The sequence below is a fragment of the Phyllostomus hastatus genome, unplaced genomic scaffold (genome assembly GCF_019186645.2).
Source record: "Phyllostomus hastatus isolate PE091 unplaced genomic scaffold, TTU_PhHast_1.1 phas_scaffold_442, whole genome shotgun sequence".
In the NCBI taxonomy this organism is placed as follows: Eukaryota; Metazoa; Chordata; class Mammalia; order Chiroptera; family Phyllostomidae; genus Phyllostomus; species Phyllostomus hastatus.
The window spans coordinates 1484724-1509221 of NW_025334030.1; the positions used below are offsets into that span (position 1 = coordinate 1484724).

The window sequence follows — 24498 nt, forward strand, 5'->3', positions numbered from 1 at the left end:
CCAAATGACACATACAAATAGTCACTTTTAAAGAAAAAAATCATGAATCAAACAAAAAAGCCACCACTACTCAGAACAGTTCATTCTTCGTAATTAAATGAATTTCCACACAGCTACAAGTGATGCAAATTTTACTTCATGCCTGAACTGGCCTCTCCAGACCCTCTCTATCTTTCTTTTTTTCTTTCATCCTTCTTCCTTCCTCCCTCCCTCCCTTCCTCCCTTCCTTCCTTCCTTTCTCCTGAATTCACCACCACGGTGCTTCAAGAAAAGAGAAATCCATGCATTCCCCCACACATTTTCTTTTTTTGGTTTCCTTTTTGCGACTGAAAATAAAATTGCAGCTTAATACTAATGAACCAGGTCTTGCCTAAAGTCCCACTGGAAATGGAAGCACATGTACTGTAACAGTGCAAGATTATTCTGCCACAAGCATAATCACCTTACACAAAATGCGATTACTCTGGGCTGCAATCTTTATCCCCGAAGTCAATTTATTAATCAGAGAGAAAGAGAGAGGGGTGGGGAGAGAGAGAGATTGAGAGATTGAGAGATTGAGAGAGAGAGAGAGAGAGAGAGAGGGAGAGAGAGAGAGAGACTACCTACCCACAAATACATCATCATCTTGAAAGAGAAATCAGGGGCTCTCTGTCAGCAAACAGAAGTCTCCTTACTTCACCAAGAGTATCTGGAAGAAAATCTGAAACCAGTGGGTAGAAAATCTTGCCTTTTCCTGTCAAGTCCTTAGAGCCCCTCTTCTTTCCTTAAACAAGGTTTGTTGTGCTTGTTTACGAGTTTATGAGGATAGCATTCCTTCAGTGGCACTGTGTGTGATGTGACTTGCTTCAGGCTGCCTCCCTCTCTTTCTTTCTCTCTCTCTCTCTCTCTTTCTTTCCTAACTCTTGCCTTTCCTCTCTTTCCTGTCAAGGCTGCTTAGGTAACAAATTCTTGGTGTGGCTGCTTAATGAGCAGATCCGGACACTTTAGGCAGCCAGCTACAGTGAGGAAAACAAACACCGATGTTACTGGTAGTATTAATAATAGTAGCGATGGTGTAGTCATAAACAGGCGGGCGCTACACCATTTCCTGATGGCTCGTGGGAGGTTCACGGAAGTCCCCACTGGTGGAATTTACAGGAAGGCGGCTGATCCTCTTGAGGCGAGCCCATCTGCACAGAGCCGCTGGCTCGGGGAGGCCAGCCGCTGAGATTTTTTTTTAAACTCAAAGTAAAGCTTCAGCCGCAGAGAAAAGAACACGTGCAGCAACCCGGCTTCCCCTTTATCTCTTTAAATGTACTTCAGATAAAAGCAGCATCCAGTCCGGTCAAGGCCTCCCCAGACTCACTGCTCTATACACCACACAGCTCAGCACACTTGTCTACAGCCATCTACCGACTCCGCGCTGTCATTGCGGGCTCGGGGGCTGCCTGCTGCCTGCTGCCTGCGCCACAGCCGCCTGCCGGTCGGTCGCCGAGCAGGGCAGCGTCTCCCTGCGCAAGGCTGGAAGCCCGCGCGTGTACCGGGAACAGGGAAGGAAGGGGTACGGGGGATGGGCCTTTGAGGCTTCGGTGCCAATTCAGCAAATCAAAAGCAGAACCAAGCTCCACCAACTAAATCCAGCAAATGGAAAGCCGCAAAAAAGACTTGCTAGCGCAAATGTTTAGCCATTATAACCTATGGATGGAGATTATATATATACCCTCCTCATTAGAAGACCAGATTTTGGAGTGTGTGCGTTTGCTTCTGTGTGTCTGTGTGGGTGAGTGTGCGTATGTTTCTTTCTCCTTCTCCCTCACCCTTTGCAACTGCAGACCTGGGAAATTTTGCAGTGTGCGTAAAACTTGATCATTTCGACAGGCTCTCCGTACAAAAATCCAAAGGCTTGGATACACAGCTAAGGTTTCTTAAAATTATTCAAATTTTTTCTTCCCTGAATCAATTCTCTTTTTATTAGTTGTTCTTCTTAATCCATTTTAAATTATATACTTTATCTTGAAAATTATCTCCATTACTAAAATACATCGTGAATGAGAAGATGGGGAATGCAATTTGCCCAGCCTATTAATTGATGCTGTGCTCAATTATTGATATATGGATAAAAGAGAAATTAATATTAAAATACATGTTGTACGTTAGGGGAGAGGGGATAAAATGATCTCTTGCTCAGGTCTGAGTTTAGACCATTAGTTATATATTTACACACCACACAGAGAAATTGCCTAACTGAGCCCCTAGTTGGTTTACATTTCCATCCAAAATTGCACAAGGCAAAATGTCACCTCAATAATTAAAATGCATTAGCTAAATTGTAGATTCATCTACAGCACTGGGCAGGTGGCAAAGCACCTGTTAAAATAGTCTATAGGTAGTCCCATCGAGGTGCATAATGACCAAGCAATTTGGGGAGAACCAACACCGAGCCATGGCATTAAAGAGAAAATGGAGAGATCCTTAGAGCTAGCTACCTCCATGAGGCAAAGAGATAGCCACAGAACCAATGACTGGTAAAATCTCAAATATGTGCTTACAGCATTTTAGAGACACCTGAATCCCAGCCAGTAGGACCCAGAGTAGGGTGGCCAACAGCCCTGGTTTACAGAGGCAAACTCTGTGTATGTGTGTATTTAATTTTCTTTAGCTAAAGCTTAAGTTAAGTAATATATATTGGTGGTCCATTTGATCAGTAGAATGTTGTGTTTTATTTATTTGTATCTGAATACCTTTGAGTTTGAATTATGCTCTCCTGTTCACCAAAACCTAGCTGTCTTGATTGTATTAAACTAGGTCTTGCCTAAGTTTTGTACTTATGTTCATAACTTTTGAATCAGAAGCACATGGGAGAGATTAGAACAGGTGAGTGAGATATTAGAACACGTGAAAGGTGACTGGTAGAGTGGCAGTGCCTTTGAGAGTTATGAGGTAAGGACAGATGCTCCAAAGCCTGTGTGAGGCAGAGGTCTAGGAATCACAAGAAGATGGTTACTTCTTCTTGGGACTCGGAGAGGCAGGCTGGATGCTTAAGTCCCAGGGTTCCCAGGTTCACTGAGAACTATCAACTCTAAGTATGACAGTGAAGCAACTGAGCCACCACATGAAGAGAAACTATGGACATCAATAACAGATGTCGCCATGGCGACCAATATCAACTAATGGTCCATGACCCATCTCCAGTGCTTCTTGTATTGCAATTTGTACCACTCACACTTTTGCACATACATAGGGAAATGGAGGGCTATGAGATGACTGAAAGTGGATGTTTTGCCTGACAGGTGGGATAAAAGATGGATTCAAAATTAAGTTGATTCCAAATAAATAATGAGGTAAAATATTTATTACATATCTGAGGTAATTAACTGACATATCAAACAAAGTTCTAACAAAGCTATAAAGGAAACACATCTGATCCATGGAGAAGTGGATACAGTCTAGTTTAGATTGCTTATAACAGATTGAGGGATCAGTACTTACTATTTCTTGAGGAATATTTGTTCACTTGTTTTTTTTATATTTATTCTTCAGCTTCTATTAGCATAAAGGATTCCCATGGTTATGCTTTCTCTCCCCCTTCTCAGCTTGTACCCATTCATCCTCCCACCTGCTTAAACATGTGGCCCTCTACAAGGAATGAGATTCACCCAAGATGGTGAAACATTTCATCACTGTGACACAAGCAGGAGCCAGCTGTTGCCCATAAATCAAATTTGGGAGGTGTTATGATTCCTCTACCCTGATGTCCAGAGGTTAAACAGGCCAAATGGAACATTCAGTAAGCTGCCCCCTTGGGAGGTATCAGTAAATCACTTTATGTTTGAAATTCTATTCATAACTAATTTGATTATTCAACCAATTCCTCAAACCTTGTTCCTTCAAATAAACATACTGACATTTTCTATTTACTGCCATCCCCCCAAACTTCCATTTTAAACTATTTTAATAACAAAGTAACCATACTCAAACATTCAATTCAAAATCGATTTTTCTCCATTGGCAACCTGGCTGGTAGGCCAGGACTCACTTTTATAGTGGGTACATTTAAAGCTCTTTGTTCTCATGCTCAAATAAAAATTATTTTTCAGTAATCAATCCAGTTATCAATTATCAGCTTGGTATCATAATTAATTAAGTTCAAAGCAATGGCCTAAACATAACATTGATTAAGCTACTGGTGAACTAGCTGTTTAAGTGGCTTCTAATCTGTGCAGGAATCAAATACCACTGTGAAATACTAGATAATGTAGGACAAGTAGCATCAGACTTTCAACTGTATGAAAGAAAGTCTTTATTAAAAAGCCAAGCTACTAAACACTAAAGTGAATGTGAAAAATGACTTGAAAAACCTAACTTAATCAGTGCAGGAACCTTCATTTAATATGCTATCACAGTGCCCTTAATTGACACTATTTTCTGCAAGAACAGAGGAGGTCCTGCGTAGGAGGATCCGTTTTGAGCCAGAAGTTTTGGTACAATAGTACCAATATAGTACTTAGAATATTCTACCACGTGGCCAGCGTTCCACTCATACAGTTCTCAGAGCATCTGGGCACCCGTGAATGACTTCCAGAGTGGGCCTTCAGCATCCCACAGACACATGTAGCTATCCCTACTCTTAAATATGTACAGTGAGAAGTAGTCAACCTCTTCTTCTTCCCCTGAAACCATATGGCTGCTCGCGTCCAGTTCGTCTCTCTGTGGCCATGTGGGCAAAAGCAGATTCTTCCTCTTCAGTGGAAGTTCCAGCGATCCCTACTACATCTTCCAAAAGTCTACTAGGGTCTACAAGGAATATTTAGGCCATCCAAAAGACTGATCTGGACAGGGATGAAGGCAGTCCTATTACTAGATTCTCCAGTCAGGTATTGCTCAAATCACCCATGTCGATGAGGACAAGGTCATCAATATTTTTTAAATTATTTATTATGAAATATTTAAATTACATACTTATTATAAATTATGAACACTAATAAAACCATCACTTAATTACAAAACTCTTAGCTGAAGGTATAGAATCTGGGTGCAGTAAAATGTTCAATATATATTGACTCAATAAACAAATTAAGTAAGTAAGCATATAACTATTGCCCTCCATATAAAAACTACTGCTACTTCTATTCCCATAATTGGTGACAAATGAGTACTCTTATTTTTCCAGCATTGGGGATGAATTTCTCTGAAGTCAGGCACATCCTCCCTTTGGTTTGCCTATGAGAAGCAGCCAAAGTTGTACTGGCCAAGGTTTAGAACATAAACTGTGGTTACAGAATGAAAATTATACCCATGTTCTGTGTCTTAATAAGGCTAGTGTGGCTAGAGCCAGCAACTGGCAGGAGCTGAGGTTGGAGTGTGAGGTGAACACCAGTTTAATACAGAGCCTTAGTCATCACAGGGTGGGGTTTGTGTCTTGTTCCAAGAGCAATGAGAAGCCACCAAGGGAATAGGGAATGACTAATTTCCAAGGTCCCCCTGGACACTCATAATGGACTATGGCTGTGAGCCAAAGTGAGAATGAGAAGGCCAGTCTGGAGTTTGTTGCAGTCCTCCAGGCAATGAACCATGGTGGCCTGGACCAGGTGGCATTGGAAAGGATTTAACTATGCAGTGTCTTCAATCATGGGAAGCATACCCTCACACCAGTTCACGTGGCAGCCAACTCCAAAATGTTGAAATGCAGCTGGACAGAATCAAGCTGGGAATGAACCCCAAGGGAACAAGGGCCAGAATTAAAGGACATCAAGCCAGCAAATCATGAGGATTCTTTGATATGACCAGAGAACATAAGTAACCACAAGGGTAGTGATCTGCAAATTTTATAATAAATGTGAAGAAGAGAAATACACATTTCCTGGGAACTAAGGCTCTGTTAAATTTATTCAATACGAGTAGTCATTTCTTTGGGACCAAAATCATAGTGAAGGTAGTTCCGCTACAATAGAGACAGGTTGCTCATTACCAGGACTTGGGTGGCAGAAGAAGCTGCAGGAAGATGGGCAAGGCTTTGGCGGGAAAATACAGGAATATTTATACCTGTGTTCAACAGTCTGCTAAGGCATCACAGTCAGGACCTCTGCTGCTGCCTGTCCACTCTGTGGAATTATCAGAGATCAATGCAACCCTCCTTATGGCTTTCAGTATCAAATGGAAATGGAACATTTTACTTTATTGATGTCACTTTCACTTTTTGTTTGAGGTATAACATTGATACAGAGAAGTGCACTAATTTTTTATTGTGGTAAAACATATATGACATAAAATGTTTGTAAAATGTATGACATAACTGTTTTATGTGTATGCTTAACTGCATTAAATTCATTCAGTAGCTGTGCAACCATCAACCCTTCCATCCCCAAAACTATTTTCATCTTGCAAAACTGAAACACTGTACCCATTAAACAGTAACTTCCCATTCCCCTCTCCTGCCAGCCCCTGGCAACCACCATTCCATAAAATGCACTAGTATTAAGTGGACAGTTTCTCTCTTTTTCTCTCTCTCATACACACATACACACACAAATCTATGTAATCATCCCCAGTTCATGAGTTTGAACATATCAAGCATCCCAGAAGTCTGTCTCCTGCCAAACTGGGCTATGCTTATTTTTTCCCCTCATCTTCTTGGTACTCTTCCCATCACGATGCAAAAGCCTTTATGAGGTACTTATTCACTATGGCATTTTATTTGTCTTTATACAGAGGGAGAGAAAGAGATGTGACATTGCCTGTATATTCTGTATGAATTTACAGCCTCACTTTGACAAGGGAGGACTATGCATGGCTGAATGTCTCCTTCTGTGCCTGGGGCTTGTGCTATATGACAAAATGTGGGGAAAAAACACAAACTCGTTCTGCCTATGCAAAACTTCTCAAAGAAGTGGGTATGTTTTGCTTTAAATCTTCTTATCCAGTACCCACACTCATGTTTTTTTCTGGGGACACATACTGGTCCTCCCTTTGGATACCTCCTCTGAACATTCTCAGTAGGTGTTGCCCAGTAGGGGCTGAGCCAGTTGCAGGAGTAGACAAGTGATCCTGGGCCTGGCCAGTGAACACAGGCAGTCCCTGGCCAGAGGGGTTGATGTAGAGAGGGAGGACAAGTCAGCAAATCTGGTTCTGAGCCAACACCTGATCGCCAACAGCAGGGCAATCTTGGGTGTGTCAGAGATCCTCTCAGGGCATCAGTGATACGAGATAATCTCCACGTCACTGGCCTGTGGTGAGACTTAATGAGAAGACAAAAGTAAAATCATGAAAATGCTACTTAGCATAGTGTAAGTACTCAACGAATCAAATGCATCAATTAGTATTAATGCCAACAGAAGTAATACTTATTATATTTTATATTAAAGTAGACTAAAATGATACTTCTCTGACCTGGGAGCTCCCTGAAGAAGATAAGAATGCTTGTCCGTGTGTGTGTGTGTGTGTGTGTGTGTGTGTGTGTGTGTGTAGTATTTGCTAGAAACATAGTAGGTAATATGTTTAGAATACAGATCACTTCGTGTTTCCTCCACACTGTGGTCTAAGAGGTAATCTGAAGCTCTCTGGAATTCAGAAAGCTGGGTTCTCAGGAAAAGATTCTTGTTCCCTAAGGATCAGTGATTGCTAAACATCCCATGTGGCAGTAAATTACACTGCAGGGCTCCTGGTGCTGTGACTGAGGCACTATGTGGCACAAATGTACAAGAATAAAGATCTCCTGCTGTCATGGGTTGAATTGTGTATCCCCAAAAGATATGTTGGAATCCTAATGCCTAGTATCTTAGAACATGTTCTTATTTGGAAAGAAAGTCCTTATGGAGATAATCGAGTTTAAATAAAATTAGTAGGGTGGGACCCAATCCAAAAGACTGGTGTTCTTACAAAAGGGGGAAATTTGGACACAGACACAAACATGCACCGAGAGAAAACAGTATGAAGACACACAGCAAGAGGATGGCCATCTGACTGGGGTGATGCACCTACAAACTAGGAACACCAAAGATGGGGGGGCATACACCAGAAGCTAGGCCAGGCAAAGAAAGATTCTGCCCTAGAGCCATTGAAGAGTGCATGCCCCTGCTGACACCTGGACTTCCGACTTCTAGATCCAGAACTGTGAGAAACAAATATCTGTTGTTTTAAGCCACACAGTTTTTGTACATTGTTAGGGCAGCCAGAGAATACTAATGCACTGACTCCTTAAGTGGACATTAACAAGAATGTCCATGTAAATAATGAAAAAGCCATTTCACAGAGTGAAACCATACCTTGGTTAAGTCATTTCCCAAGGTGATTTCTAAAGGAGTTTCACTGATAGAACCCTGTGTAGTGGAACATTAGGTGTCTAGAAGTTCAGTGCTTTTTGCTCCTCTTTCTGCAAGAAAGCCATGACTGTTGAAATCTGAAGAGCATGTAGGTATAAAAGCAGGAACAGCAGAGTTACCAATCTCCTGCCCGAGTCAGAGGGAAGGAGTGTGAAGTGGTACAGATAGGTACAGGCAAGCAATCCTAAAAAGATGCTTGTCTGGTCAGGAGTGGAGGCTGTGCCTGGTGTTGCACCTGTGGGACCCAGAGTCACTTAGGAAACACCACTGCCCTTGCCATCACTGTCTCACTACTTGACTTAATGAGTTGAGCAAACACTTGGGCTCCTCAGCAAACCCACGATCTCAAGTTTCTTAAAAGGGATGCAAAGTGGCTAATGGACTGGGAGAAATTGGTTGTAGCTGGAAGCGCATTTCAAAAGTACATTTTGTTTATATTAAAACCTCATTTAAGTATCAGTTCAAAGCAAAGCTGCTAACAGGGCAAGTTTAATATGACTAATACTTTCACCACCTCAGAACATTCCATTTCCATCCACCCAAGAGATATAATTTTAAAAACATTTCAACATCGCTAATATGGTAAGATGCTACTAATACAGTACAAATTATAACAAGAAGACACAACACGATACTGAATATTTGCTGAGGAACTTAGCAGCAAATTTGATCCAAGCACTAATATGATGACAGGTTGCAAATATTCGCATTCCACTGCACCATCTCCCCATTAGTCCATGTTTATGATGTTACAAATGGCACAGTTATTCACAGATTAATCTTTGAAACTTTCACCCTTGATGCTAATAAATGCACTGGCTTTGCCTTCTACGTGAACCTAAATTTCTCATTTTGGCTTTCTTAAGAAAATTCATCACATAAAACTCATTGCAGTTTGCAAAACAGCATTTACTTTGGTCAGTTAAAGAGAAAGATCACTGATATATTCTGAAATTATTGGACTAATGCTACCTTGCCCACCGATGCCAACATTTCCCCCCATGGATTGTCTGACCAAAGCCTAGCCTGATTGGAATAATTCCCCCAGAGCTAAAACTCCACAGGCCTTGAAAATATTTCTGGGCAGAGAAGTATGGCTGCATCAAGAAACGTCTGTGCAAGGAAAACCTCTGGGGTCTTATCCACTAAGTGACCCTGCTCCAAGAAATCAGACTGATGTCTTGCCCACTCCTCCCACCCATACCTACTAACATCACATACTTCCAACCTGTTCTAGAAATGCAATATTGGAAAATTGTTCAGAGAGTAAGTGTTTAACTGATACAACAACCAGCAGCCTATTTTCTGGTCTCAAGACAGGTGACACAACTTAAGCTGTACAGAAAACTATGTCATTATCCCCAGGACTCACAAGAGGTATATGAGCGGGCATATCAACCATGACATTGGAATGGGACTTTAAATTAGTGAATTCATAATATGTACCATACACTCTTACAAGTGTGTTCTTGGTTGGCAATGGGAAGGTGGCATTTAGAAGTGTTCACAATTTCTCAGTTAACTCCTATTGCTGGCATTTGAAGACATTTAAATATTTGCAGGGAGTTCCTCAGTTGATACATTTGAGTGAAATTGGCAGGGTGTATAGCACAGTTTTTGCATATTAAACACTTGAAAATATTGTACATTTCCACAAAGAAATTTGTTATATCCTGTATTTTATGGACCATGTGACTCTTCTTGGTCTATCTTATTTTTCCATCTTTAACAAAGACTGTAGTTAACTCTCAACAACAACAACAAAAAGCACAGGTGTGAAGATAAACAGCAACTGGCACACTATATAGTACACACCTCATCTAAATGAAGCAACAGTTATTTAGTTTCAAAAAATTATTCCCATGCAGAAATTCAAGCCCCAAATTTTTGGATTTTCACTTTACTTATTTTTTTATTAAGTTTGGTCTTTTAAAAGATAAATAAATAAAATTTTAAAAATAAAATTTTGGTCTCTTAAGAAGAAGCTAAAAATCTGGATATTCGTGTAAAACCTTTAGCTTTTTAAATACTAGAAACTATTTTTAATTATTATATACATGCTAAAAAATCATCCCAAGGAATACAACAGTCAAAAGTTTTCTACCTCACAACCCTCTTCTAGAGATCTGTTTGGCAACTTTCAGTGCTTTATCAAAAACTGTTAACTACAATTAGTGACTATTGGCATTTTAAATCTTGAGTCATCACCAAGCAATGAAACTATTTTACTATTGGTGTGTCCAGCAGAGTAGGTTACAACTGATCCCACTGTTCAGGCAATCCTAACTATGTGTGTGCAGGCAAGGTCACTGCCTTCCACACTTGCATGATAGAACCAGTCGTGAGATCAATTTCACAACTTCAGCCTCATCAACAATGTGCTTTCAATAACATCAGAACTACATCTTCACTACCGTAGAGTGTGCCCTAGGTCTTCTCTTCACTTTGGAGTCACTTTGCTTCTTTTTTCACTTTTTCTATAATTCTCTCTCTCTTTGACTTCCCTCTAACATTGTTATCAATGAGTACTCCTTCTCCTTCCCACTCTTACCACTTCCAGTCCCAGAAGTTTGCACAGTCTTTCAGTGGGGGATGGCTTTATGGGTCTCGGTCACCTATACTCAGGTGGCAGAGAGGAGATGTTGTACAGTAGACAAACGTGGATCTTCTCTCCAAAAGCTAATACACTCTGTACATCTTTGGTTTTGAGCAGGTTCTTCATAAGTCCCTAAGTATGGCATTTCTTTGTATTTAGACTGCTTGTGCTTTCTTGTATTCTCAGGATGTACAGGTTGATGTTTTACCCAAATTTGGAAATGTTTTGGCCATTATTACCTTGTATATTTTCCTGTTCCATTTTCTGTCTCTCTTCTCCATTTATAATAAGAGTTACATGTATTTAAATGCTTGATATTTTCCACATATCACTGAGACTTTCTTCAATCATTTTTAATTATTTTTACAAGGCAAAGACTTTATTTTTTTAACTTTATTTTTATTGTCGACACTGTTGCTATGTCTCCCTCCCCCCTATTTAGCCCACTGCCACTTTTACCCTCCCCACCTTCCCTCTGGCCAACACCACACTGTTTTCTGTGTTCATGGGTTATACATGTGTGTTCTTTGGTTAATCCCTTCCCCTTCTTTCATCCATTCCACCTCTCCCCCTCCCCTCTGACAGCTGTCAGTCTGTTCCATGTACCCATGCTTCTGATTCTGTTTTGTTTGTCAGTTTATTTTGTTCATTAAATTCTACATATAAGTGAGATCATAGTGGTACCTTTACACAATAGAGTACCATGCAGTTGTAACAAAGAAGGAAGCCCCACCTTTTGTGACAGCATGGGTGGACCTGGAGATTATTATGCTAGATGAAATAAGCAAGATGAAAAAAGACAAATACCATATGATTTCAATTCTTTTTCAATATTTTCTTCTCTCTGTTCTTTAATTCTATTGTTCAATTCTATCTTGCATACTTCATAGCTCTTACAGACAAAATGTTGACTAATTTTGCCTTAAAAGTTAAATATTTACTTTCTTGGTGGTGTATACAGTAAATGCTCAGTACAAGATTTAGAACCACATAATTACATTTCTCAGGATGGAAATTTAGCTTAGCTTGTGAAGACACTATGATGTGTTAAACTGCATGGGACTAACATTTTTCATGCTGAGGAAGGGCTAGCCTGTTTATTGGGAGTTCATTTCTTTTAATGGGAAATGTAGCCAGAGGAAAACTTGACAACATGCCACTCTGGGCAAAACTGCGTGCACTAAAAATTCTCCAATTCTGAACTGAGTCCTGCTCCTAGATCCTAAACTGCCCCCCACTCCTAAACCCTCCCCAACCCCAATTTCATCAGCTTAATCAATTTGGTGTTTGTATAGTTAGATTCCAACTTTCTGATCTGCCCCACCTGAGTAGCTGAGCATGGAAAATGGCTAAATTTCAAATCTTTAGTTGGAGGCAAATTTGGGGAAATATTCTGGGCATGATGCTCTTGGCTATTTAGAAAATTATGTTTCCTAGGGCTGTGCTCCCAAATCATTTTATGCAAGGGGAGATGGCTGTGCTCTAGAATAGTTAGGAGCAAATAAGCAAAACCAGGTTAATCAAAACCACTTAAATGTTAACTTTGCTATCTTGAAAAGCATTCTATGTTTAATTCAGACATCTATAATAACACGCCTTTGGCTTATACGTCAAACCACATACACAATCAAGATTAAGTGTGTATAACCATTCAGAATAACACTATAAAAACTGCCAAAAATATTTAAATCTCTAAGTTGTTACCAGCAGATATTCTGTGTTCATATCTGCTGAATCTTAGGCAGACAAGCATTCAGAAATCATGACTTTGTGCTTTCTATCCAGGGAGGTTTTCACTTTCTTAAAAGCAACCTGTAATTAGAAATCACAGCAGAGCAAATATAAATGTGCACACTGAAACAGCAAATGCATTGGTCTCCTCATACATGAACGGGACATTGTCCTGCCCCGATCACCTTGTCAGCTCAACACAAGTTTCCCAACTGCTAGAAAATGTTAAATAAGTGAAAATCAGACTCCTGCTGCTTTCAAATTTCTTCAGCCATCCAAGACTTCCCTCAAGAATTGCAGAGATGTATTACAAAAGGGAAGAAAAATAGAGGGTTGGGCAAATAAATGATCACATAAAGACCAGCATGATGGAAGATCTTCTACTCAGAAAACCTTGCCAGATGGAATTGTTAAGCTGTGGTATCCCTCAGTGTGGCAATGGTCCAGTTTTAGCATGGATTCCTCAGAAGCAGAGCTGGGGTAAATTCAAGTGTTAATGGTTCATTTGGGAAGTGACCTGTGGAAACATCATTAGAGGAATGGGAAAGAGAGACACTGAATGGGAGGAAGCCTGTTAACATGCGAGTGACCACTATTGGAAATTGGCATTTAATCCTATTGAGGAGCTCTGGCAGATGGTATAATACATACTTCAGAGTTACCTCACCCAAAAGGAGAGGAAGTTAGGTACTGATCCCCCAAATCCCTGTCCATCCTAAGTTGAGTGCTTCTTCCAGGGATATAAAGCTTCTGGCTTGTTCTGTACATGAGTGGAATGCATCTCATAGCCAGAAAAATAGCCCCTATGAAGATGTTCATCAGTGCTTTCAGTAAGCTATCTTTGGCACATAGAGGTCAGTGATGAGAAGGGAAGTCAGGGGTCCAAAAGTATCTGCTATAGACATTCTCAGAAAGCTTTAGAATCATTCATTCACTCATTTATGTGTTTTATTAAAAACTTAAGTTACATATATAATTATTATTTAAATAACTTTTGTATTTTTATTCTCTATTTTATTAACTGTGAGTAGAAGTCAACAGAACAGGTAGATAATGAAACAATATTAAAGGGTCAGTGTTTTTAAAGACACACATCCCCACAATAGTTTATTTGCCATTGCTGGACTTAACTGAGGTTAGAGCCAAATTCCATGGGAACTGTGAAAGGAGAGGTTCAAAAGAAAGACACTGGTGGATCCTGTGTCATTGACTATCTTAGGCTACCTTGGAAGGTGGCTCTGGATACTCTGGCCTGACTGGAAACTCTGCATGAAAATGAAAGCAGTTAGTCCCAGGTCACAGAGTAAATGTATGCAGTGTGTGAATGCACAAGTAGAATCAGTCCACTTAGAGTAGGGATAGTACATGAATAGTGTGACAGGATTTGGGACCATGTGATCTTTTTCTTATGGTGTTAAACCTATATATGTTATGTTACATAGAAAATGGGATTTTGCAGATAGAATTAAGATTATGGATCTTAAAATGAGGAGATTATCTTGGCTTATCTGGGGGGACTCAATGTAATCACATGAACCCTTCAAAGCAGACAAGGGATGAGTCAGAGAGATGCAGTGAAAAAAAGAGGCAGGGCAGATTCAACCCATGATATGGACTAAATCCACCATGGCTGGCTTTGGAGATAGAAGACATGAGCTAAGGAATATGATGACCTCAGCTCATAGCCAGCAAGGAAATGGAGATAGTTCTGCAAATGCAGAGTACTGAATTCTGCTAACAATGGGAATAAACAAAGAATTAGATTCTACCCTAGAGTCACCCAAAGAGCACATCCCCACCAGCACCCTGGTTTTAGCCCCATGAGACTCATGTTAGTCTTCTTACCCAAAGAACTGCAAGTTAATAAATTTGTGTTGTGCAAACCACTAATTTATAGTAATTCATTTAAAACAGCAATAGAAAAATAATGCAAATAGATTTCAACGTGAGGACCAGCTCTGATCTATTCACTTTGGCTGCCTAGAAAGGCTCTGTTTAAATTAAATTTCCAAGATCAACTTCTGGGTTTGAGTTGGCAGGGACGGTCTCAGAGAAATGAACACATGAGCCTGGTAGAGATTCTCCATGTGTTCCTTAAACAACAGAAATTTATTTCCTTACAATTTTGGGGGCTAGAAGTCTGACACGAAGGTGTTGGCATGGTTGGTTCCTTCTGAGGTATATTCTCTTGACTTGAAAACGGACATCTCTCTGCGTGCTCGTGATCTTCCTTCTGGGTGTGTATGTATCCTAATCACCTCTCTTTATAAAGACACTGGTCATATTGGTTTAGGGGCAACCATATGACCTCATTTGACCTAAACTGACCTCTTCAAAGGCCCTGTCTCCAAATACTGGTACATTCTGTATTATAGGAGTTAGGACTTAAACATACTAGTTTTGAGAGATACAGTTCAGCTCATAACAACTGATCATTCAGTGTCTCTAGCGTGAGGCTGGAACATCCAAATGTTTTACCAGCTAGGTCTGAGAAAATGTCACTTTTCATAAACACTCCAGGTGGCCTTTGGAGGGTACTCTCAATAGCATTAACCCTAGTTAATCTTATATCACCCATCCTTGACCTGCAGGGATCTGGGTGCCTCTTTGAGCCTGAAAGAGAGACTGTCTTACTTGTGCAGGGAAGGAAAAGGCTCAGATTGCCCTGAAATGCAGACCTCTATCCTGATGCCTCCCAGGCTCATGATGACTCAAGACATTGAGTAAATGTTGGTAAAACATCAAGACGTTTGTGTGCCATAAGCTAATAGTTTTCTTCCCTTAGTCTGCAAATACACAATGGCATCAGAGAAGCATTTTGGAGAAACAATACAAGAGGTGGTTTTTAGCAAAACTTTAACCAAATTTGGATCTGAAATTCTCCAAAGTTTAGCATATTACTCTAGTGTACAAGTAAGGACTCTTTGATCATAGGTAAAAAGAATGGGCTGTGACTAACATCAGCAGAAAAAAAGAGATCACTGGAAGGATATGAGATAGCTCAAGGGATGCAGGGATAACCAAGCTTAACTATAGAGGTATCAGGGTGGGTCAGCCCTAGGAACTACTTCCTCATTCAGTCTTACCAGGGTATCACTGAAAGAAATCAACCCAGCTTTTTGTCTTTTTTTTCCTATTGCATATCCCACACTCAACATCTGCTATGGTTTAAATGGCAGTGCCCCCAAAATTCATATACTGAAATCCTAACCCCCAATGTGATGGTATTAGGATGTGAGGCCTATGGGAGATGATTAGGTCATGAGAGTGGAGTCCTCAGAAATGGGATTATTTACCTTATAAGAGAGACCCCCAGAACTCCCTCATGCTTCCATCACGTGAGGATACAATGAGAGGTCTACAGCCTGGAGGAGGACCTTCACCAGCCACGATGGCACCCTGATCTTAGACTTTGCAGCCTCCAGACTGTGAGAAAGAAACCTGCATGATTTATAAGCCACCCAATATTGGTAATTTGTTATAGGAGCCCAAAGGATCTAGACAGTCTCCAAAGTCTCAAGAGATAATCCTATTGGCCTGATTTATCATTTCTCCAAGATTAAACACATGAGAGAAGAGAACCCCAAAAGGACAATGGAGTGCTGGCAACCCTGGGAAAGAAAGTTTGTTGACTGCCAACAAAAAGCAAGCATGTGTCCACTACCCATGCTATTGACCTCTGTACATGAACAGTCTGAATAAGGGTTCTCTCCCGTGGGAGGCCTTGTTGTCAAAATGAGATTTCTTCCCTCTGCCCCCAAGTAAAGGAAACTAGAGAATACCTTATTTATCTTCTTCTTGCCCCATTCCCCTTCCCTATCAAATTGACTCCCCCTGCCCCTCCCCCAGATTGATATTTAGATCTCAGAAGAACAGACTAGGAAGATAAGTCCTCGCTGAGGCATCAGTCACAGAAATGAGGAGCAGCTATGACAAATTGAAATGTCAGCATTATTAGTAGTTTTGCTTGAAGCTGAATGATACTGATTTAATGATAAAACCAGAAATGGGATGGATTTGCCCTGGAAAGGGGGATGATGACTCGAAATAATGGGCTGAAATTAAAGCGAGGGGAATGAATATAAGGCCAAGTGTCCTAAATGGGATAACTGGCATCTTCCCCAGAGAAAGTGTGGAAATGCCTGGGGAGACTCAAATAAGGGCAGATAATTATCATGCATGTGAGTTAGAGGATTCAGCATCCAAAGTCAAGGAGGTGGCTACCTGGACATTTCTTTATATAACCAGACCTCACAATTAATTTGGGGAAATTAAAATCTGTAATGAGTTGGCTAGTTTCTTGATCTGTTCTCCTTCATGCTCACCAATTAAAATCCTTACAAATATTGGAATCTGTAAAGAAGAGTGTGAAATGCAAGGTTTGGTGAAGACAACATTCTTTTAAAATGTTTTATATTTATAAACTTCTTTACAGGGAAGCTGTCCTTGGAGATGTTGGTGGTGGTCTGTGTTTCTGCAGTTTTCACATATACAGAGCTAATTTCTTTAGCTCTGTATATGAGCCAAGGGATAAATTCCCTTTCACTGGAGAAAATCACTAAGGTGAAACCATTAGTGATATAAGATTGAAGCAATTGTTGATCAGTTTTTTCTCACATGTGCACGCACAGGAACACACATGGAACCTGCAAAGGGCTAAGCGGAGCATTGATGGTGAGACCTGAGGCCACACCCTGAAGGGCCTCTAAGTCACTATACAAACTGAATTTCTGTTAGCTCCTGAGCATCCAGCAAAGTTTTGCTAATCACCAAAGTCTGACTTGGGCTGAGTGTTTGGGATGTGGATACAGAAGGCAATGCTCATGCTTACAGAGAACTGGTTCTAAAGACAGAACAATTAGGCTAGCAAGTTACTAGATATTTATTTTGAAAAAGAGTGTTCTGGAGCAACTGAACAACAGTTTTTGGAAGTCAATTGCTGAGATAGATACCTATGTAAAAAATGTTGCCCTCATTAGGGAGTTCCAGAAATTACTTGCTAGGGGATCCTGAGAAAAAAGCGATATGTTTGTTTTTCCATTCTATAGACTGTTAGGATTCTGAGCCACTAGGATTGTCACATATAAATAAACATAATTTCATTTTGTAATTCAAACCCTTATATTAACTATCCATACTTTAGAAGTCATCTCATTTAGGAATTGGTGCAGATAGTCATTTGGAGGCTGCAAGCAAGGAATCATTTTTAAAGTGATACAGAGATATCTTAATTCTCTTGTTTTAATGTAAACTATATCAATGTGCATTAGTTTGTTGATCTTTGGTGTGAGTCCAAGGCCTTTTCTTTGAGTGATTTCTCTATGGATTGAAATCCTTCATTCTTCTTCCCACACAAACCTCATTCACATTTCAGATTCTCCAGTAGAGATCAGCCAGCTACGGCCCAGGGGCCAAATAGTCCCCACTGTCTGTCCTTGCACATAAAGTTTTTTTTTTGGAACACAACCTTGCTCATTCATTTTGTCTCTGGCTGCGTTAGTGTTACAATGGCAGTGATGAATCATTGTAGGAGAGACCATATGGCCTGTGAGGCCTCATTATCTGGCCCTTATGGAAAAAGTTTGTCAACCTCTGATCTATACTATTAGTGTTGGTTTTATTTAAAGTAGAATGAGAATTTCAAGATATATCTGAAAGAGTATACCTGCAGATTATATCTCATTTTATATTTCTGAGGGTTCTTTTTCCTCACTAATATTTTATAGTCCTCTGACTCACAACTAATCAAAATAATTTTTTAAGGATTTTATTTATTTATTTATTTATTTTTAGAGAGCAGGGAATGGAGGGAGAAAGAGAGGGAGAGAAGCACAGATGTGTAGGAGAAACATCCATCAGTTGCCTTCCCTGTGTGCCCTGACCAGGTACCAAACTTGCAACCTGAGCATACACCCTGACCAGGAGTCTATGCAGTGACCTTTAGCTTTGTGGGACAATGCCCAGCAAACTGAGCCACGCTGGTCAGGGCCAAAATAATTTTTGAGACTTGCTTTCATAGCATTAACTTAGTTTTCACAGAAACAACTCTTTCTTATTGCCCTCATTTTTCATCAGTTTCCATAATATTCCACTAAATAATGTAATTACAATAACATGTGCAGCTGGCAAGAACAGGTCTGGGAACAAATACAATGGACTCCTGGCAAGCAGACACCTCAGGGGTGAAGGCAAAGGTAAGGCTGCACAAAACAGTCACTTCACAGTATGCTCTGGGCATCTGTCAATATGTCCTATAAAAAGACTGAACGGTATGTGTTAATCCAGTAAGTTTGACCAGTGGAAGCTGAGTAGGTAAGCTTATTCCATCCATGTCCTTCCATATAGCATCTCTCATTTCAGATACTTATCAGTTTCACATGGACAATTTTGTCACGGTTATTTCACAAATATGTGTTTTTCCCACTAGCCTGTGAGGTATAGAATAGGCACCACATACCCATTGGTATACCTGTATATCTCCACTAACTAGCACAGTGACTGGCATATGGTTTGTGATCAAAAACTACCTCTTGAATAAATAACAAAATGGAAGTAAAAACCCCTACAGCCTAAAACTCTAGCCCACAAAACATGAATCTTGTAAGGACTGGGGGCTAACATTTCTTTCCCTGTCATCCTAAGAGCATGGAGAAAGAGTTGGGCATTAGGAGGGTGAGGGGATGAGAGGCAGGGAAAAGGTGTCTCCAATTCTGATAGCTCACTTTCAAGGCAGTTGGGAAGTTTCATTATCTGATGTCTGGATGAAGGCAATGGGTTTCAGCCAAGATGATCATTAGCAGTTTGCATTCTGCGATCCACATCACTCTTGTATCTAGCAGAAATGAGAAACTTGCTTCTAACTGGCAAATTAAATATTGATAATGCGGATCTGCTCCACAACATCTTTCACGTGCAGGCACCAGAATCTCAGTGTTTCTAAAACTTCAGCATTTGCATTCCAGCATCATGATTTTTGTCACAACTATAGGCAATCTTTAACATCATGTAGTTAATACTTATTTTTAAAGCATCTCATTTGTAACCTAAATAGATGTATTTGCTAAGAAAACTCTGTGTTGCCACTATAAATGGAAAACAACTTTCACTAGTCATTAATAAAAGTAAATGGAAAAAAACATCAATATCTAACAATTATTAAAAAACTTTTTTATACTGCATGCTGTTCTAAGAGCCTTATATACATCAATTATTTTAATCTTTGTTCTCATATACATACACACACAACTTTTGAAATACTTGCAATTATCTCTGTTATACATAAGGGGAATTAAGGCATGGGGGATTTAAGTAACATGCACAAGTACAATTGCAGAGCCTGGATTTTATCTTAGTAGGCCTAACTCCAGGTCCCGTCTTAAATACTGCATTTTGCAAACAATATGTTTAAAGTCTAGGTAGATGCTTTGGCTGCTGCAGGCTCTAAGCTTGAGGCACACTCCCTTTTGGTTAAAAAGAGAGCTTAGAAACGGTTAGAGAGTTGTTAAAGACACTTTAGTCTAAACTGAGAGATTCCCATTGACATTAAAAAAATTGAGAAAGAATTGAAAAGGGAATAACCTTCCAAGTGATTCACCCTTTCTTAGTGACTCGATATGTACCTCCTGAAAGCAAGTACCAGACAGGGTTGGTGTCTTAGACTTCGGGAAATGCAGAGCTACAAATTAGGTGTAGCACACATTTGCCAGGATCTTTTGCTGAGTTCTGAGCTCAATTTTGGAGGGTATAGGGACATCCTTGGGGATATTTACTCAGCTGGTAATGGCTCTTTCTCTGATAATCAGTCTTCTCTCAATAGTTGGCCCTGGGCAATTAGGTTTATTTAAACTGCTTCCCTGGACACAGCTGACTGGACCAGAGCAAACAACTGACCCAGGTTGGGCCAATCAGATTCTTGTCCAGGAATCTGTAATCAGGATGCATTAACAATTAGTCCCTACACCTGTGGAACTGATGCAGCATGAATCTTAGGGGCTGGAAGGTGCACAGAAATGGTAAAGAGAGCCCTTTTCAAAAAAGTGACTCCAGAGTAGACTCACAAGGAGAAACAAAGATGAGAGATGAGGAAGAACTGCTTGTGTTCTGACAGCTCTCCGATTCTGAGCTCCTTGGCAGATCTGGTTGCATGCCTTTTCTGCTTAGCCTAGCCTGAATCAGTCCTTATTATTTGCTTAACTAAGTGAGAGGCAGGTTTCCCCCACTGCCCCAAAGACACCACTACCATCAATGATAAAATCTGCTTTTGAAATTGTTTTTGAGCGTGGAAAACTGAGTGAGAGCCTATGTCCTACGCATCTGTATTCTGTGGCTTGGCATTCCTAGTAAGAAGAGGAATGAGTACCATTGACAATAATGCCATGTTAACAACAGCTAACATTGATGATTATGAGCATATACTTTTTAGAAGTGATTTATGTAAGTCATTTCATCCAATCAACAAATCTATGAGAAATATATCCTCATTTTTAATATTGGGAAACTGAAGCTTTGAGAAACTAGGTAGCATTTAGAACTAAGTCATGAACCTAAGTCTGTAACCACAGCTCCTGACCACCTCTAAGTGCCTGCCCCTCATACTATGCTGGCTTCTATGGGATCCATTTGCCTACTGTTGATGAAGATTTTGGTCCATGAACCAATTATAACATACATGAGAACCAAGCCTTTGCCTACTTAGTAGTAACAATATTCTGACCAGAACTTCTAAAGAGCCCCCAAACCAACATCTGATATTCACAGCACAAAAGACCCCTTTGTAATAAAATATTTTATAGGAATGTTAATAATAGTAGTAATTTGATCCCCTACCCTATAAGCACACAATCTTTCCAATTGGTAGATTGCCGAGGGAGACAAGGGCTAGTGAGGTTATACAATTTCTCTCTTACTTGTTTATTTGTCCATTTGTCAGTTCCAGATGCCAGAGAGGTCAATGTTGATGGTCAGGTTATGACAACTGTACAACTAGCGCTGCCCCCGCCTGTCAACAGTGCCCTTGGGACAAACTGATAAATACAGCCTACAGAGTCAGAAGTCTGTACCTAATGCACAGACTTCATGGTGAGCAATATAGACCATCTTGACAATGGAATCCAGTTATAATTTCAAACGTGAGCCCAGAAGAATGTGCAATCTACTCCAGATAGAGAAAATTTTGTTTCATAGTTTTCTCATTGAGAACATGAGCAATCCCAATTGCCTTCTGAGAAGAGTGAATGATTATTAGGAGTAACTGGCTGATGCCCTTCTCTTGGAAAGGGTAGGCACTAGGTGGCACCTGGACAGCTCTCTGAAGCTGAGCTGGGTTTTGCAGTGAGGTGTGCCATATCTGCTGTCCACACTTGATGCTGAGGGGAAAGTGGCAAAGGACTGCATCCAAGATGACTCCAAAGAACATAAGGAAAGATACAGAGAGAATGCCAACCTGCATAAAGAGTCAGGATTGGTAGATGTGATCTGTGAGATATTAAATTGGCAGAGAGAATATCTATTGCCAATTCACAGCCAGAATTCAGGCACTGGGTTAAGCTTTATATGTGGTCCCCACAGTCATGCATGTGGGATGAAGGGATGAAGTAAAGGAGTTGGCAGGAAATCAACATCATGAATGACATAGAAGGTTCACATTAGTTCATTCTGTTGTTCTATTGCAGGGGTGTCAAACTCATTTTCACTGGGGGATACATTAGCCTTGTGGTTGCCTTCAAAGGGCCAAATATAGAGCTCCTTGCCCCTAGTTAAGGAGTAGTTACATTTATACAATCCTAAAATTACATTTGGCCCTTTGAAAGCAATGGCAAGGTTGATGTGGCCCCCAGTGAAAATGAGTTTGACACCCCTGTTCTATTGGGTAACTCTGACCCCTTCCTCTTGTTTAAACAAATCCTGTTTTTGTTCATGTGACAATGTGCCTATCCCTGGGGATGAATTATGACTGTTATAGCCAACCACTGAGATACAGCTCAGTTGAAGTGACTGGCATAGGGTTTGGCCAACGAGCTCTAAGAGAACATTTGCAGGAAAGGCTTCTGGAAATGATTTTCCTCCAACAATACCAAGAAGAAAACCTCCTCCTCCCCTCCTTCATAATGAGTGTTGTCATGTAAGCAAGTGATGCTGATTCACCTTGAAAGAAGGAAAAGAAAGCCGTGAGAAGCACACAGATTCCAAACCATTGTTCTGCTACCAACACTTCACTAAATCAACTTGGAACTAGGAGGTGATAAAATGTTTTTACCTTTTAAATAATGTTTAGCTTTTTTATAACTTGCAGACCAAACCATTCCAACTGAAAAAGAAAAAAAAAACTGATAAAAGTTTTAAGACTGTTTCTCAGAATGTGTTCTGCATCCAAAAATGTTTTGTGACCAGGTGAGTTTGCAGAAAATTGTGCATTATATCCATTTCTTTGTATTTCATTTTTGCACATTAAATGCTCTGAGAAGTCCTGCAGTTAAAAAAAGAAAAGTTTGACTTTCTTTAATTTTGCATTTCCTAAAAATTAATTCGTCAGAAAATCTTTTTTTAGACTTTATAATTAACAAATACCTCACAGTTCATTTTGGAAAAATTAAAGAAAGGAGAGCAGGAGGAGCAAGTCTTGGATGCGCCAACCCCAATGCAGTGTCACATGCAGGGGCACTTGTATCGTTCTTCATTATATTCTGTTTGCAGAAGGCCAAGAAAAAGGGATCCATTTTACAACTACCCACTTATACCCCTGAATTCTGACAACCTAATTGAAGGTACTAATAAAGGAATATAAGCTAGGCAACATAGACATGGTCCAATCATCTTGCACAGCATTAAGAAATACAGTTTGATTGCAGTATTTAAAACATATTTCAAGAAGTGTGACTGGCAAGAAGATACCCTTCATTGATGTTGGTAACTAAACAGATACCTATTTTTCTTCTAATGTCTCTCTTTCTAAGAAAAATATAATGAGATTAATAAGAATGCATTTCACTGAGTTGGCTAGGCATTAGCATTTCAGATCAGAACCACATTTCTTTCAATTTGCCCCCCAAATGGCTCCTTTAAAAAAATCACCTTAATCGAGAGAGTTTTTTTTTCCAGTGAGAGGAGGGGCTGAGTATACACACAAGATAGGAAGAAAAGGAGGGAGGTACAAGGGAAAGAGATCAAAGAGAAAGAGAGACAGAGGACAGGGAAGGAGGGGACAAAGAAAATATCCGTGGATGTGACATAGTGTCAAAGGAGACACAGCACATTATGACATTGGTGTCTCCCAGAAGGGACCTGGAAGCCTAAAGTCTGAATGAATGGAAAGGGAAACCCTTACTGCATTCCCTTGATATCATTTAAATTTTCAACCACATACATCTGTATTCCATTGATTTAAGTGTTTTATCTATCAATTCAAAACATAAATTAGTTTAAATATTTTAAAAAAGACTATAACAGCAACAACAAATTAAATACCAGTTCATGCTTTTAGAGATAGTCTCATATGGGGCTAATGGAATTGTCCTGTGGGCTAAACTATATGACCTGTTATATGAAACCACCACTGGAATTTGTTTCCTGTAGTGGGAGGGGCGCCATTCTTGTTCCTAAACCACACCCCTGTTGACAATGGCCTCATCGGTGCAAAATAGTAAACCCCTCAAATTGCACACAAGCACTTCGTTACTTCCTGTGTCCTTAATTTTCCAGGCAAGTCTCATTTGCAATAGAGATTTCAATTTTATCCTAATTCTGATGAATTTATCAGGGACTCCTGGAGACAAAAGCACACATTCCTCTTTATCTAGCTCTGACCTAGTTCTGGCCATCGTTCCCATCCAAACAGGAAGAGAAATCTGAAGTTACAATACATTATTTACTAGGATG

The 24498-nt window shown here is 40.1% G+C and overlaps 1 protein-coding gene across 13 annotated transcripts in view; it reads right to left on the reverse strand.

Moving 5' to 3' along the window:
- RBFOX1 (RNA binding fox-1 homolog 1) overlaps positions 1-24498 on the reverse strand; it is a 1503477-nt gene that overhangs the window by 567684 nt on the left and 911295 nt on the right. Inside the window, exon 1 of one of the 13 annotated variants that reach the window (XM_045820724.1) lies at positions 607-810. The exons of the other annotated variants lie outside the window; for them this stretch is intronic. Coding sequence (XP_045676680.1) covers positions 607-624 — 18 coding nt within the window. The 5' untranslated portion in view covers positions 625-810. Of the gene's footprint in view, positions 1-606; positions 811-24498 lie in introns of those variants that run through there. 13 annotated transcript variants of the gene reach the window in all.